Raw genomic sequence first — 12873 nt, 5'->3', positions numbered from 1 at the left:
CAGGAACGGGATGTGTGACCATGAACAGCCAGACTCTCCTGAAGCTGCTCATTTTTGAAGCAAGGATGAGAAGGCACTGGCTGCTGTCTTAGGCCTCCCCACCCTTACTGTCCTGACTGCTGAGGAACCCGCCTTTGTGGCCCCCAAAGCCCTGTATAGCCTGTCCCGATCCACTTTTTTGGCCTCACCTCTCATCCTTTCCTCTTGCTCTCTGTGCTCCAAGGAGCCTCTTCCACCCCAGGGCCTTTGCACCTGCTGCTCACGCCATGTGGTGCATTTTCTATTGTACATCTCTCCCCTTCCCCTCGTTCCCTCCTCCTGGGACTTCAAAGATCTGCCCCAGTATCATATACACATAGAAAATCTTTCACAAATATGTGTTTTTGAGAAAAATACAGTAAACCTCTTCCAACATCTCTGAGATAAACCACCTCCATGTTGTAGACCCCTTCAGGGGCCCCAAGCCCACCAGGCTCTGCTGTGCTTTTGTCTCCAGGGAAATCTTTCTCTTCCTGGGCCATTTTCAAATCTGTAGGACAGGGTTGGAGTAGATGCTCTCTGTCAAAGTGTAACAAACATGTATTGCTATAATCATGTTTCTCTGAACCAACCAAAACTGCTTCTGGATGACATCACTAGCTGGCCAAGACAGCCCACACTACCGGGTGTATCCCCAGGCATTAGCACAGCAGCACATTTTGTGGCTGTGTGGTTTCATTCTCTGGTCCACAGATCTGTCTCTGTGGGAAACTCTGGTTTTACATTGAAGGCCCCTACCTGGGAATGCCTGCTTATCAGCTCAAATTCTTTGTGAAGCCTTATAACAACCCAAGCTTTTCCCTTAAATGAGAGAAGATAAAACAGGCATAAATTCATTTAACCCTGTCCGTCCAGGCCACTGGTATCAGAGCTTGAAAGCCTGCAGCTGGATGAATGGGGCACATTCCAGGCCACCTGCGGGCATGTGTGCCTGCCAGAGCTTTGCTAACAGCAACCTCTCAGGACCGGATGGTCCTCCCTCTGCCGCACCACTGAGAATAACCAGAGCTGACCTTTGGGACTTCTGGGATGCTGGGACATAGAAGGGGGCCCCTGGGGTCACTGTCACTTGAATAGTCAAGGAAACAGGTTTAGCCAACCTCACAGGTTGGTGAAGCCTGTAGGTGCCCAGTGGACATACAATGACATCTGCACGTGCTTTCTTTGAGGTGATACACGCCTATGGATGACAACACAAAAGCCTCCTGTCTAACCACCACACAGAGCTTATTTATTCTCAGGCAAAGTCAATAGACAACTCTTCCTGTTCCCGTCGACACCAGCTGCACAAAGGGGCCGTGGATAAAGGAGGCTGCGCTGCATCCTGACGAGGAGTCTGTCGAGGTGAGGCTGTCCGGCCAGGCGGCTCAGCTCCCACTCCTCACACGGAGCCGGATCTCCATCCGGAGGAAGGCCTTGAGGTTCTCATCAGCCACGTGTTCCTCCAGGGCGGCCAGGGCCCGCTCCCCGCCATCCTGGTAGTGCTGCAGCAGTGCGTCTGCGTATTCCACCCACACGCAGTTGGGGCAGCCGCTCATGCAGCAGTTGGTGGGGGGCTGGAGCTCAGGGGGTGGCGGGTACAGGGGCTCTGAGGGGTCCCCACCAGGCAGGGAGGTCTCGGGCTGCCCAGTGCCTGCTGCACCTGCTTGGGAGCCCACCTCCACATGGTCCTTCCTGAACTCTCTGTGGCCTTCACGGACTCGGATCCTGTGAAGAATGCTGCCACCTCCAGGAAGCCTTTGGCCCCAGTCCCAGCTGGATAGTGGCCCCTAAGGATTCAGATAAGCACATGAGTCTCCAGGAAGCTGGTAAGTCTCCGCCTGCCTCCAGCTCTGGGGAAATTTCGGCCTCCTGTCACTGGCAGGGGGCTCCATGTCTTTCTCAGCTTCCTCACTTCCTGCGTAACCTTAAACAAGTTACTTCACCCATAGACTCAGTTTCCCATTTGTAAAATGGATGTAACACTTGGTACGAGGATGAGCCACAGGTTCATGAGAAATGCTGGGTTCAAGGCCTCGCACTAGGCGTGCCCTCCAGCATGTGGTGGGGGTTGAGACTGCACCTCCAGCTAAGATGGCTCTGCCTGGTGGACAGGAGTACGGCGGGGGCAGAAGCCTGTGAGCTCCAGCCCACACAGCCACCTCTCCCTCTCAACCAGTACTGCCACGTCCCTCCCCCGTGAGCATCCTGACTAATCGCATCACCCCTTCATCCCTGTTTCTCTCTGTCACATGAGAAGACCAAGTCATTCCCAAAGGCCAGTAGGCAGCCCTCTCCCCACCTCCGGCCCCCACCCCGGCCCCCGGGTCCCCTTCCCTGCGCTGTCTCCAGGGCACTGAACACAGGCGCAACCTTTACTTATTTCTCTAACTCCTCTTGCGAGGAGCACCAACTCCTTGTTCACTGAGGTCTCCCCAAAGGCTTCGCATACAGCCGGTGTTCAACAGGTACTAGACGAGGGAACGAGCTCAGAACCCGCCGGCACTACCCTGGGCTCTGCCCGGATGCCGGGAGAGCGGGGCTTCTCGGCCCCTGCGGGGCCCGGCCTCCCGAACTCATCCCGTCCCCGTCCCCGCCGGTACTTGCCAGGCCGCGGGCACCGACTGACACCGCCAGACCTCCCCGGGCCACACTCCACAGCAGCATCGCCCACGGCCTGGCCCACGGCGCAGGCACCCCCCAGTCGGCCCCGCCCGAGATGTGAATGGCGGCCCCTCTGGCCAATCCCGGCCCGTCAGGGAGCTGCACAGCTCCAGTGAGCGCAGGAAGCGGAAATGGCGGGCATGGGGCCGGACCGTGCGGGAGTGCGGAAGTGGCTTCTTCTTTGAGTGCAGGGCGTGCAGATGGCGGGGGCCCGGCCCCGAGCTGCGGCGCCAGCGGGGACGGTGGGGACGGCGGGGCTAGGGAGCCCAGGGCGACCGCAGGGCCGGAGGCAGCAGGAGCCGGGGAAGCAGCATTGGACGCCACGGCCGGGGCCGCGCAGGTGGGTGCCGGTCTTATCGTCCTGAAGACTCCCCGGCACCCCTCCCCGCGCCGGGCCCAGCGCGCTGCGGGGTCCGTGCGGTGGGCGGCCCGGAGGGTCAGCCGGGTGGGCGGAGGCGTGAGGGAGTCTCCGGTGTGGCACTTGTCACCTTCCGGGGCGCCGTCTTTGCTATCCTGGACGAGGTCAGGGAGCGACGGGCCTCCCTGGGGCTCTCGGAGCGCCCCCCACCCAGCGTCCTGTGAGAAACCGGTCCAGGGACAGCCTCTGGGCGGGCGAGGACGAGGCCGTGTTCCCTTGACCGGCACGCACTATAGCGGCCAGGGTGGCCTGCGAAGTTTCTTTTTCCAGGCTCAGCTTCGGTTTCTCTGATTCTGCTTATGCTTGATTGGAGACGTGTCTCACCCCCGTGTTCTCCTTCCCAGCAAAGAAAAGAAGAAAGTGAATTGCAAGCCTAAGAACCAGGATGAACAGGAAATCCCTTTTCGGCTCCGAGAGATCATGAGGAGCCGCCAGGAGATGAAAAACCCCATCAGTAACAAGAAGAGGAAGAAAGAGGGTAACTGCAGGCCCATGCTGGGTGGCCATAAAGCCTTGCGTGTTTGAATCTACTTAATTGCACAAGTATTCAGTGGCGTTTCAGGCAGAAGAAATCTGCCAGACCCCAGCAGTCAGACGGTGCAGGAGCATGTGGAGGACTGACCAAAGACTGGTGTCACCAGGGCCAGAGCGGTGGCTGGCAGCAGGTGGCAGTGTGGTTTCAGGTGAGGCTCCAAAAGGAGCCCCTGGGGCCTCATGGGCCAAGGTAGAAGTGTTGATTTTCCCTTCCCAGGAGTAGTGGAGATCCATCAGAGGGGACGGTCAGTTCAGATTTACTTGAAGGAAAGGTCACTGTGTAACAATCAAGGGGGCGAGAGGACCCTGCAGGCCAGCGAGGCTCTTGAAAGTAAGAAATGATGATGGTTCCTTGGACCTGAGTGCAGAAATCATGGTGGAGAGAAGTGGATGGTTTCTAGAGGTTACGGAGGGAATTGATCAGACCCCCTGAGAAACTCATCCCTCCCACCCTTCCCCCAAGGTCAGGTAGGGTGCCCACCTGTCAGCCTCTGCCAGAGATAACACTCCAGATGCGGGGGAATGGGGTCCAGGGTGTTTGTGTCTTGTGTACACATACAGGTATTTGTTTTCCCAAACATGGGACTGATTTTGCAGCAATGCTGTTTTGTAATTTCTTTGTAAACCTTAGGCTTTTTATTGGAGGTTAGATGGCTACCAAAGTGATAGTGAGATAAAGAGTTGAGGAAGGGGAGGGGTAGAGGAGGGCACTGGCCCAGATGGAAGATGGCACATTCTGAACCATGCTCTATTGAATCAGCTCTTTTTGGGGTTTAATTTATTTAAAAGACATAAACTTACACATGTGGTGAAATCAAACAGTACTGAAAGGTATGAGGTGAGGGGTAGCCTCCTTCCCTGTCTTTGAATCCTGCTCCCTCCCCCTAAAAGAAACCACTGTTGTTTGTTTACCTTCCCAGGGGAAATACGCATATTTTCTCATATTTATGAGGTGAAAGCTATACCTTCATTCTCTATATTGTTTGGTGTCCTGGGTTTTCGCTACCAGTGGATTTTGTAGGTCTTTCCACGTCCTTACCGTAGCTCTGCCGAGCTCTCAGCAGCTGTGCAGTGACGTCTCTGGATGAACATAGGGGGATTCATTCAGCCAGTCAGCTAGTGACGGATACTTAGGTCGTTTCCTGTTTCCTTTTTCAACCGAGCTGCAGAGGACATCTTTGGCGTGTACCAGTGGGCTGTGGGGGTCCCACCCCAGGTTACCCCCAGCTGGCATCTTAGATCCTCTTTAGCTCCCACGTGAGCCTGGTCTTCCCTTCCTGTGGCCTGGGGAGGGGAGAGGAACATGGGCGACCAGCCCAGCACCACCTGCTCCCTCCTGCCTTCACTTCACGACTTTCCCCTCTGAGGTCTCCCTTTGTCCTCAGCCCAGGTGGCCTTCAGTAAGACATTGGAGAAGGAAGCAAAGGGAGTGGAGCCGGACATTGCTGTACCCAAGTTCAAGCAGAAGAAGTGGGAGTGCGACAGGGCCTATGTCCAGCGCATGGGGCAGGAGGCGCAGCATGTGCTGTTCCTCAGCAAGAACCAGGCCAACCGGCAGCCTGAGGTGCAGGCGGCGCCCAAGAAGGAGAAGTCGGAGAGGAAGAAAGCGTGAGTGGGGGCTGCAGGGGCTGGGAGGCAGGGCTGTGGGGTCCCACAGATTTCTTCTGCATTGACAGCTTCTTGTCGCCAAGGGGCACCCCACCTACCCCGTGATTCAGGCCGAGCAGGACCTGGAGTCAGTGGGTGTTTTTCTCTGTACCGCAGCCACTTAACCTCAGCGCTTCTGGGAGGCTCTGGACCCATAGAACTCTGAAGGCCTAGCTCTGTCTGTGCTTCTCTCTGGAAAGCATCAAGGCGTCCAAGAGCTAAGTGAGGTTGAGGGCCAGCTGTCCACCCCGGGCCAGTTGTTATAGGGAAGGAGAAAAACAGTGAGGCTCAGTGTCCTCCCAGGAGGGCCTGCAGGCCGTCAGGGGACTATGCCTGCCCCACGGAAACTGGTTTCCAGGGTTCACCTTTCCAGCCCAAAAGAGATTTGAGAGCCTCTAGCTATGTCATTTGTACAAGTTCTGTGACCTCTCAGACTCAGCTTTCTGGTGGCTAAAGTGGTGAAATTGGCACCAGGAGGAAGCCCACCGCCAGCTGCGGCTCCCCTGCCCATCCCTACCCTCAGCCCTGGAGAAGTCTGGGATGCAAGCTGCGTGCCACCTCCCTGAGCCTGTGGGTGGGAGCTGGGGCAGTGGTTTCAGCAAACAAATGCTTTTTTTTTTTTTTTAAGATTTCTTTATTGACTGATTGATTGCTATGTTGGGTCTTCGTTTTTGTGCTATGGCTTTCTCCAGTTGTGGCAAGTGGGGGCCACTCTTCATCGCGGTGCGCGGGCCTCTCACTATTGTGGCCTCTCTTGTTGCGGAGCACAGGCTCCAGACGCGCAGGCTCAGTAGTTGTGGCTCACGGGCCTAGTTGCTCCGCGGCATGTGGGATCTTCCCAGACCAGGGCTCGAACCCGTGTTTCCTGCATTAGCAGGCAGATTCTCAACCACTGCGCCACCAGGGAAGCCCAAACAAATGCTTTTTGAGATGTGTTTCTGCCTTTACTGCAACTTTTGTCATGAATCAAGCCAGGCTTTCATCAGAAATTTCTCTAAAAGTGGGCACTTTCTTGATGGTCCAGTGGCTAAGACTCCAAGTTTCTGCTTCATGGGGCACAGATTCGATCCCTGGTTGGGGAACTAAGATCCCGCATGCCATGCGGTGTGGCCTAAATTAAAAAAAAAAAAAAAAGAAATTTTTTTAAAAGCTGTGAAAATTAGATTGTTTTCAGCTTTGTAGAGTTTCCCTACGTCCAGATTCTTATCATACATGTACTTACGTTAGCCAGTGAAAATTGCATCACACAAAACATATCCCAGATACCACCTAAAGCCACAGTGATCTCCAAAACTGTCATTGAACGTTGATTCCAGTAACAATAAGGGACCATGTCACACATGCTGTGCAGGGCCGTTTACACACAGCAGCACAGTTGACACTTGGGACTGATGATTCTCTGGGCTGGGGGCCATTCCTTGTACTGTAGGGCATTGAGCAGCATTCCTGGCCTCCACCCATGAGGTGCCAGGAGCACCCCTCTCCCCACAACGTTGTGACAACACAGAACATCTCCAGACATTGTCCGATGGGCTGTAGAGGTACAGCCGCAGCCGCTGAGGACCCCTGACTTGGAACTTTGGAGGGGCCTCCTAGGTTCGGAGCGCTCTCTGTGGGTCCTGGGGTTCAGAGGCAGCCACCTGGGGTCTTTCATGACGCATCCCTCGTGGGCAGGGGTGACCTCTGCCTCTTCCTGAGTCCAGTGAAATGAGAGTTTAGGAAAATGAACCGCACTGTGCTCTCTTCCCAGGTTCCAGAAGCGACGGCTGGATAAGGTCCAGCAGAGGAGGGAGGAAAAGGCAGCAGAAAGGCTGGAGCAGGAACTGCTCCGAGGTAGCTCTTCACAAAGCAGTTGTGTCAGCCCTGGTTCTGGGGCAGCTTTGTCTCCCCAGGGTCGGTGGGTGGGTGGACAGTGGCTCCGGGTGCCAGGGCTGCAGTGGTTGTGTGGGCAGCAGGCCTCAGTTGTTCTTCTCTGCCCCTCCAGACACGGTGAAGTTTGGTGAGGTGGCCCTGCAGCCCCCAGAGCTGACTGCCAAGCCCAGGATGAGCACAAGTAGGGACCAGGTAAGCAGGGGTCGGGGAGTTACCCTTCTTGCCCCTTGGGCTGCCTGGTTCAGGGCACACAGGTGGAGAGCACCATGTTCTCACTGGGCTTAAGCTATTGGACTGACCTAGGCTCTTTGTTACCTCCCCTCCTTCCTGAATCCGTGCCTCAACCTCCCTCTCTCTCTTCCTCAGCCTGGCAAGAAATCGCTGATGCTGAAGATGCTTTTAAGCCCTGGCGGTGTGTCCCAGCCTCTGACCATCTCTCTGGCCAGACAGCGGATCGTGGCGGAGGAGAGAGAGCGGGCTGTGAACGCCTATAGGGCGCTAAAGAAACTGCAGCAGCAGCGGCAGGGGACTCAGTCACCACAGCCACCCCACCTCCCTTCTGGGAAGAAGCCAAAGACACAGCTGTGATGGTGAGGGACCAGAGACGCTGCACCTGGGTTGGGGCTAGATGGGCAGATGGCCTGCAGTCAAGAGTCCTCTCCCTGGCACACATCCTGAGACTCAAGTGGGGGAGAGGGCTCCTGTTTTTTCTCCCTAAAGGCTGCTGTTTCATGAGTGACCACCCGCCAGCCCCACGTTGCACACAGAGCGTCGTCTGTCTCCTGAGCCCCCGTAGATGGGGCCAGCGCCTGGGTGAGATGCAGCCAGCATCATTCCATTGAGCCTAGCGTCACATACAGCTTTGTTCTGAAACAGAGGTCCAGGCTGAGACACAACCCAGGGCCACTTTACAGAGGGCCAATCCCATAGTCCTGTCCCTAAATACCAGTTAGTTGTAGACACTGCTGATTTAGGTTAACTAAATCAATAAGCGAGGCTCTGCTGCATTCGACAGAGCAGTACAGCTAGAGCGAGAGGCAGGCAGCAGGCCAGTGTGGGGAAAGGGCGGGGGTCAGCATCTAGGCCACCTAGACCAGCTCACGGCACTGCTGTCACGTCCTCGCAGGGCAGGTGGAGCCACCCCAGCTCATGTTTGGGTGTGGAGACTGAGCCACCCACATCGAGGTTTGGGGAGGCCGGGTCCTTGTGTCATCAAGGTCCCTGGGGAGGACAGGGCAGGGCTCTCCAGCAGGTCTAGAGTGGCTTGACAGCAAGGACAGGAGCCCAGCCCAGGACTTTCTTGTGGTCAGAGGGGCCATGTGAGCTCCTGCCAAGGGCAGGGCCCGGCAAGGTTTGACTCTCCCACAGGTGCCAAAGGAGGGGGCACCTGGGTTTATCATCCTGCTCAGGTGTGGGATACAAGTGAGAGGATGGGGATGGGGCTTACAGACTTAGCAATTGAACATGGAGGGACAGGGGCAGGCCACTCATAGCCCCGTTGGAGAAGGACAGCTGCCGGGCTCCCTCACTCTCTCCAGCTTGGGCTTCTCTAGCCAGCAGAGACGGCCTGGACAGCTCAGTCAGCGCCAGGCCTCAGCACTGGCAATCCTAGAGAATGAGTGTGGAGTTGTGTGGGATCTGTTTTGCTCTTCCCCAAGTTTGCATTTTATGTAATGAAGTTTTTTTTTTGAATTAAAAAATTTAAGTTGTGGAAGCTCTACCTGGAATCAGGGCTGTCACTCTTTCAGGGGCGTGTTTCTGCATGGCAGGTGGCCCCGGCCCCTGCGTGGGGTGACCAGGCACTGGTTGCCATGCAGTAGCCAGGACTTGCCCCCATCACATGGCAGTTGGGGCAGGCAGCACATCTCTCATTCAATGTTGGCATCCTTCTGACAATAGGGTCCCGAGACAGGCAGGGCAGCAAGAGCAAGGGGTGAGGTGGGGTCGCTGAGAAACACCGGTGTTTCTTGGATATGGTGCAAGTACAGTATGAACGTGGCAATGAGAAAACAGGTCGTGGTGAGGGAAGTTTGCCTTTGGTCACATGAAATGTGGAAATTACATTCCCTCAGGCCCTTGTCAGAGTGCCCCTAAAACTGGTCAACTTAGCTCAGGCTGGCTTTACCATCAGGGATGTCACCAGGCCCAATCTCACCCATCAGAGATGGTGACTAGGCCAGAGGTCACCCCTCAGAGATGGACCCACAAGCTGGGTATCACCCCTCAGAAATGGAGCCCACACTCGGGTCATCCCTAGAGACAGAAGCCAGGTAAGATCAGCCATCAAGACACTCAGTCCGGGTTAAAGGTGTTGACCTTAAGAATGGCATAAGGTCTTTAGCCAAAATGAGTTTATTTGGAATCAGAAGAATTTCAGTTCAGGACAAGCAAACTGGCAAGTTGGAGGAGACAAAGGGAAGGTCAGCTTTTATTAGGTTTTAGGAGGAAATTAGGAGGGCCCTGGTGGTTTTCCATTGGCTGCAATCAGTGGGTAGCTTGTTGCTGGGCTAGAAGGAGACCTTCCTTCCTGCTGGGTCTGTGAGCTGTGGTGAGGGATGCATGCTTGAGAGCCCTCCCGTCATAGCTTCTCTACCCCATTCTGATTGAGCTTTCCTTTGCTCATTTCCACATTCCCCCCTTTAGATGAAGATCTTTCCTTGAGAACATCACTGATCAGTTTTAGTGGAATTGTGTTTTGTCCCTCAGCACCAGGACCTTTCCTGGACGTCATGTCTCACATCAGAGGAAAAGTGCATAGTGATTGAAACCAAATGAGCCCACATTAGAGTAACAAAGAAAGGAAAAGGAGGAACTCTTAACCATTTTCACTCTTAAAATCGTGTCTTATGAAGGTACAGGCATCGGCAGTCATCTCAAGGCATTGAGCCAACATCATTCTATTCATTGTGTCATTTCTACAGGGGGTTGACAGGCAACATGTACAAAGTTTAAAAATGGGGAATTCCCTGGCGGTCCAATGGTTAGGGCTCTGTGCTTTCACTGACAAAGGCCCAGGTTCAATCCCTGGTTGGGGAACTAAGACCCCACAAGCCATGAGGTGTGTCCAAAACAAAAACAAAAACAAAACAAAACCATAAAAAATATGCAAAGCAGAATGAAAAATAATACGACATTTAGTTTGTATGACGGTTCTAAACCATGACCCTAGACCTGAAGGTAACCAGCTGAACAAATCAAAGGACCAGAGAGAGTCAGGTGAAATTTGGGCTTGTGTCCTCATTTTGTGTAATTGAGTTTCTACTTCTCCAGAAGTGTTTATCCAGGTAGTATTTGTGATCATACAAATGTCTCCTTATTCAGCAAGTAGGAAATCGAAGGCTATGTGGTTGTCTAAAAGTATTTTAGCCAGTGAGTCGAGTGATAATTGTTGGGCTGCAGCATCAGCCAGCTCTCCTGATACTAGGGGGAGATTTCCAATCACGTTCTCATTGGCATTTACTCCGACCCAAGGGGGTTTTGATGAGAACTGGCCAAATGGCACAGACTCGTAGCACTTGACCAATAAAGTGGGTTCCCCAATCACTATGAAGTTCAAGAAGCCTTCCTCTCCAATGGGATCTTAGCCACAGAGGAGGCAGTGGCTTGTCTACATGGAAAAGCTTCAGTCCACTGAGGAAACATGCAAATCGTTACCAGGAATTATTTATACCCATGAGATGGTGGGCAGCTCTGTGAAACCCACTTGTGAAACCTCGAATGGTCCATCAGGCAATTTGGAGCGCCTGGGAGGGAGCAGTGTGGACAGTTTTTCTGGATTGTATTTTGGGAATGTGACACCAACCCTGGATCCAACAGCTTCCCACAAAATGCTGCATAATATTTGATATCATCGGGCTTCCCTGGTGGTGCAGTGGTTAAGAATCCGCCTGCCAATGCAGGGGACACGGGTTCGAGCCCTGGTCCGGGAAGATCCCACATGCCGCGGAGCAACTAAGCCCGTGCGCCACAACTACTGAGCCTGTACTCTAGAGCCCACGAGCCACAACTACTGAGCCTGCGTGCTGCAACTACTGAAGCCCGCAAGCCTAGAGCCTGTGCTCTGCAACGAGAGAAGCCACCGCAGTGAGAAGCCCACGCACCACAACGAAGCGTAGCCCCCGCTCGCCGCAACCAGAGGAAGCCCGTGCGCAGCAACGAAGACCCAATGCGGCCAAAAATAAAACAAAAAATTTAAAAAAAATTGATATCGTCTGCTGAGAATTCATTACTTGGAAAAGCAACATTGAAGCCTGCACACTGGTATTAAAATTCACAATATGCAACACTTTAAACAGCAATGTCAACCAGCCCCCTCACTTTATTACCACCAGTCTGGTGTAAGGGGCATGATATGTTCACTCCTGTTGGAAGAGCACTAAGTGCTGTGGATTCATGTCTTTTTTCATGACTTGCTGAGGTTTATTGGAGACCTCCACTATTGGAATTGTGCTCCGAGGCACGGGCTGTTCAGTAGTAATGGGGTTGAGCACTGAGAGTGTAGCTCCAGTATAGAAATTCATTCCCAGTCTGGAGAGTTGTTTCTCTGAGCTGATTAAGAGGGAGGCTTGGAAAAGCTCCAGATTCCTTGGAGTCTCATCACTGAGAAGTGGGAGGACATTGGAAAGATGAGTTGACTGAAGATGCCTGGAGCGTTTTGGTTTCTAGAAGTCTTTCTTCCAATGTCCTGGCTTCTTACAGTAATGATGGAGGCTGGGAGGACTTTGCTTAGGGAACTCCATCTGTTGAAGTTGGATATTAAGGATTTTAATGGGTTTTTTCTTAGTAGAATCATCTAGGGTGCAGGTTTGCCAAATAAAGTCTGGAGAGGACATAGTTTCCCATTCTATTCTAGTTCTCTTAACCAAGAAAGTCTTGGTTTAGCCCATTAATGAACACAAGAGTTGATGGCTACTGCAGTAGATTCGACATCCATAGGGAGACGAGAATTCTGAAAAATAATTTGGAATCAACGTGTGATAGTGTGCTTTATGTATAAATGTATATGTGGTCTTCATCCCCATTTCTGGCACAGAGCTCTTAAAACCCTTGGAATTTTCTTATTAGAGCAACAAAGGTGTCTCTTATGAGGTGAATGAATTGGCTTTTGGAGCTCACCTAAGGATGGGAGCTGGCTGCCAGGAGAAACAACCTTGTGATTAGAGGGTTAGAACCTTTGAGTTCCAATTACCCCCTACTACCCAACCTACGGGGAGGGGAGAGGGCCTAGAAGTTGAATTAATGATTCAATCAATTATAAAACCCAAAGGACAGGGTTTAGAGAGCTTCCAGGTTGGTGAACATATGGAGATATGGGGAGAGTGGTGCACTGGAGAGGACATGAGAGCTCTGCCCTTTCCCCATACCTTGCGCTATGCATCTTCCATCTGGCTGAGTTATTTTCTTTTATAACAAACTGGTGATCTAGTAAGTAAACTGTGTCTCTGAGTTCTGTGAGCCGCTCTAGCAAACTAAGGAGGAGGAGGGGGTCCTGGGAACCTCTGATTTATAGCTGGTCGGTCAAAAACAGAGGTAACAACTCAGGCTTGTGATTGGCCTCTGAAGGGGGGGGCAGTTTTACAGTTTTGTAAGACTGTGCTGTTAACCTGTGGAATCTGTATCTCGGGGTGGATTGTGTCAGAATTGAGTTGAGGCTCCAGAAGGACCATCCTGCAGGGTTGCGACCCCATCGGGCACTTGGCTGAACAAGTCTCCCTAGTGTG

General features: G+C 53.2%; 2 protein-coding genes across 2 annotated transcripts; one reads left to right on the top strand and one right to left on the bottom strand.

Moving 5' to 3' along the window:
• Nucleotides 1-1247: 1247 nt before the first annotated feature.
• On the bottom strand, nucleotides 1248-2738 carry OXLD1 (oxidoreductase like domain containing 1). The gene is made up of 2 exons (XM_007185859.2): nucleotides 2626-2738; nucleotides 1248-1808 (listed from the first exon to the last, which is right to left on the bottom strand). The coding sequence occupies exons 1-2, from the start codon at nucleotides 2683-2685 to the stop codon at nucleotides 1407-1409; spliced, it is 462 nt and encodes a 153-aa protein (XP_007185921.1). The 5' UTR covers nucleotides 2686-2738; the 3' UTR covers nucleotides 1248-1406.
• A 75-nt stretch (nucleotides 2739-2813) lies between these two features.
• Nucleotides 2814-8873, top strand: CCDC137 (coiled-coil domain containing 137). The gene is made up of 7 exons (XM_057535193.1): nucleotides 2814-2843; nucleotides 2874-3022; nucleotides 3445-3578; nucleotides 5020-5242; nucleotides 7032-7114; nucleotides 7266-7345; nucleotides 7520-8873. The coding sequence occupies exons 1-7, from the start codon at nucleotides 2814-2816 to the stop codon at nucleotides 7739-7741; spliced, it is 921 nt and encodes a 306-aa protein (XP_057391176.1). The 3' UTR covers nucleotides 7742-8873.
• Nucleotides 8874-12873: the final 4000 nt, after the last annotated feature.

The sequence above is a fragment of the Balaenoptera acutorostrata genome, chromosome 20 (assembly GCF_949987535.1).
Source record: "Balaenoptera acutorostrata chromosome 20, mBalAcu1.1, whole genome shotgun sequence".
Taxonomy (NCBI): Eukaryota; Metazoa; Chordata; class Mammalia; order Artiodactyla; family Balaenopteridae; genus Balaenoptera; species Balaenoptera acutorostrata.
The sequence above is the reverse complement of the archived record's forward strand: the minus strand, read 5'-3'. Positions and strand labels throughout refer to the sequence as shown.

What these genes read in the sequence shown, in the direction of transcription:
- OXLD1 (XM_007185859.2), bottom strand. Translation starts at nt 2,685, where the DNA reads ATGCTGCTGTGGAGTGTGGCCCGGGGAGGTCTGGCGGTGTCAGTCGGT. An exon ending in CAGTCGGTGCCCGCGGCCTG is followed by an intron (nt 1,809 to 2,625) that starts GCAAGTACCGGC and finishes CTGAATCCTTAG; the next exon opens with GGGCCACTATCCAGCTGGGA.
- CCDC137 (XM_057535193.1), top strand. Translation starts at nt 2,814, where the DNA reads ATGGCGGGCATGGGGCCGGACCGTGCGGGA. An exon ending in TGGGGCCGGACCGTGCGGGA is followed by an intron (nt 2,844 to 2,873) that starts GTGCGGAAGTGG and finishes CTTTGAGTGCAG; the next exon opens with GGCGTGCAGATGGCGGGGGC. An exon ending in CAAGAAGAGGAAGAAAGAGG is followed by an intron (nt 3,579 to 5,019) that starts GTAACTGCAGGC and finishes CTTTGTCCTCAG; the next exon opens with CCCAGGTGGCCTTCAGTAAG.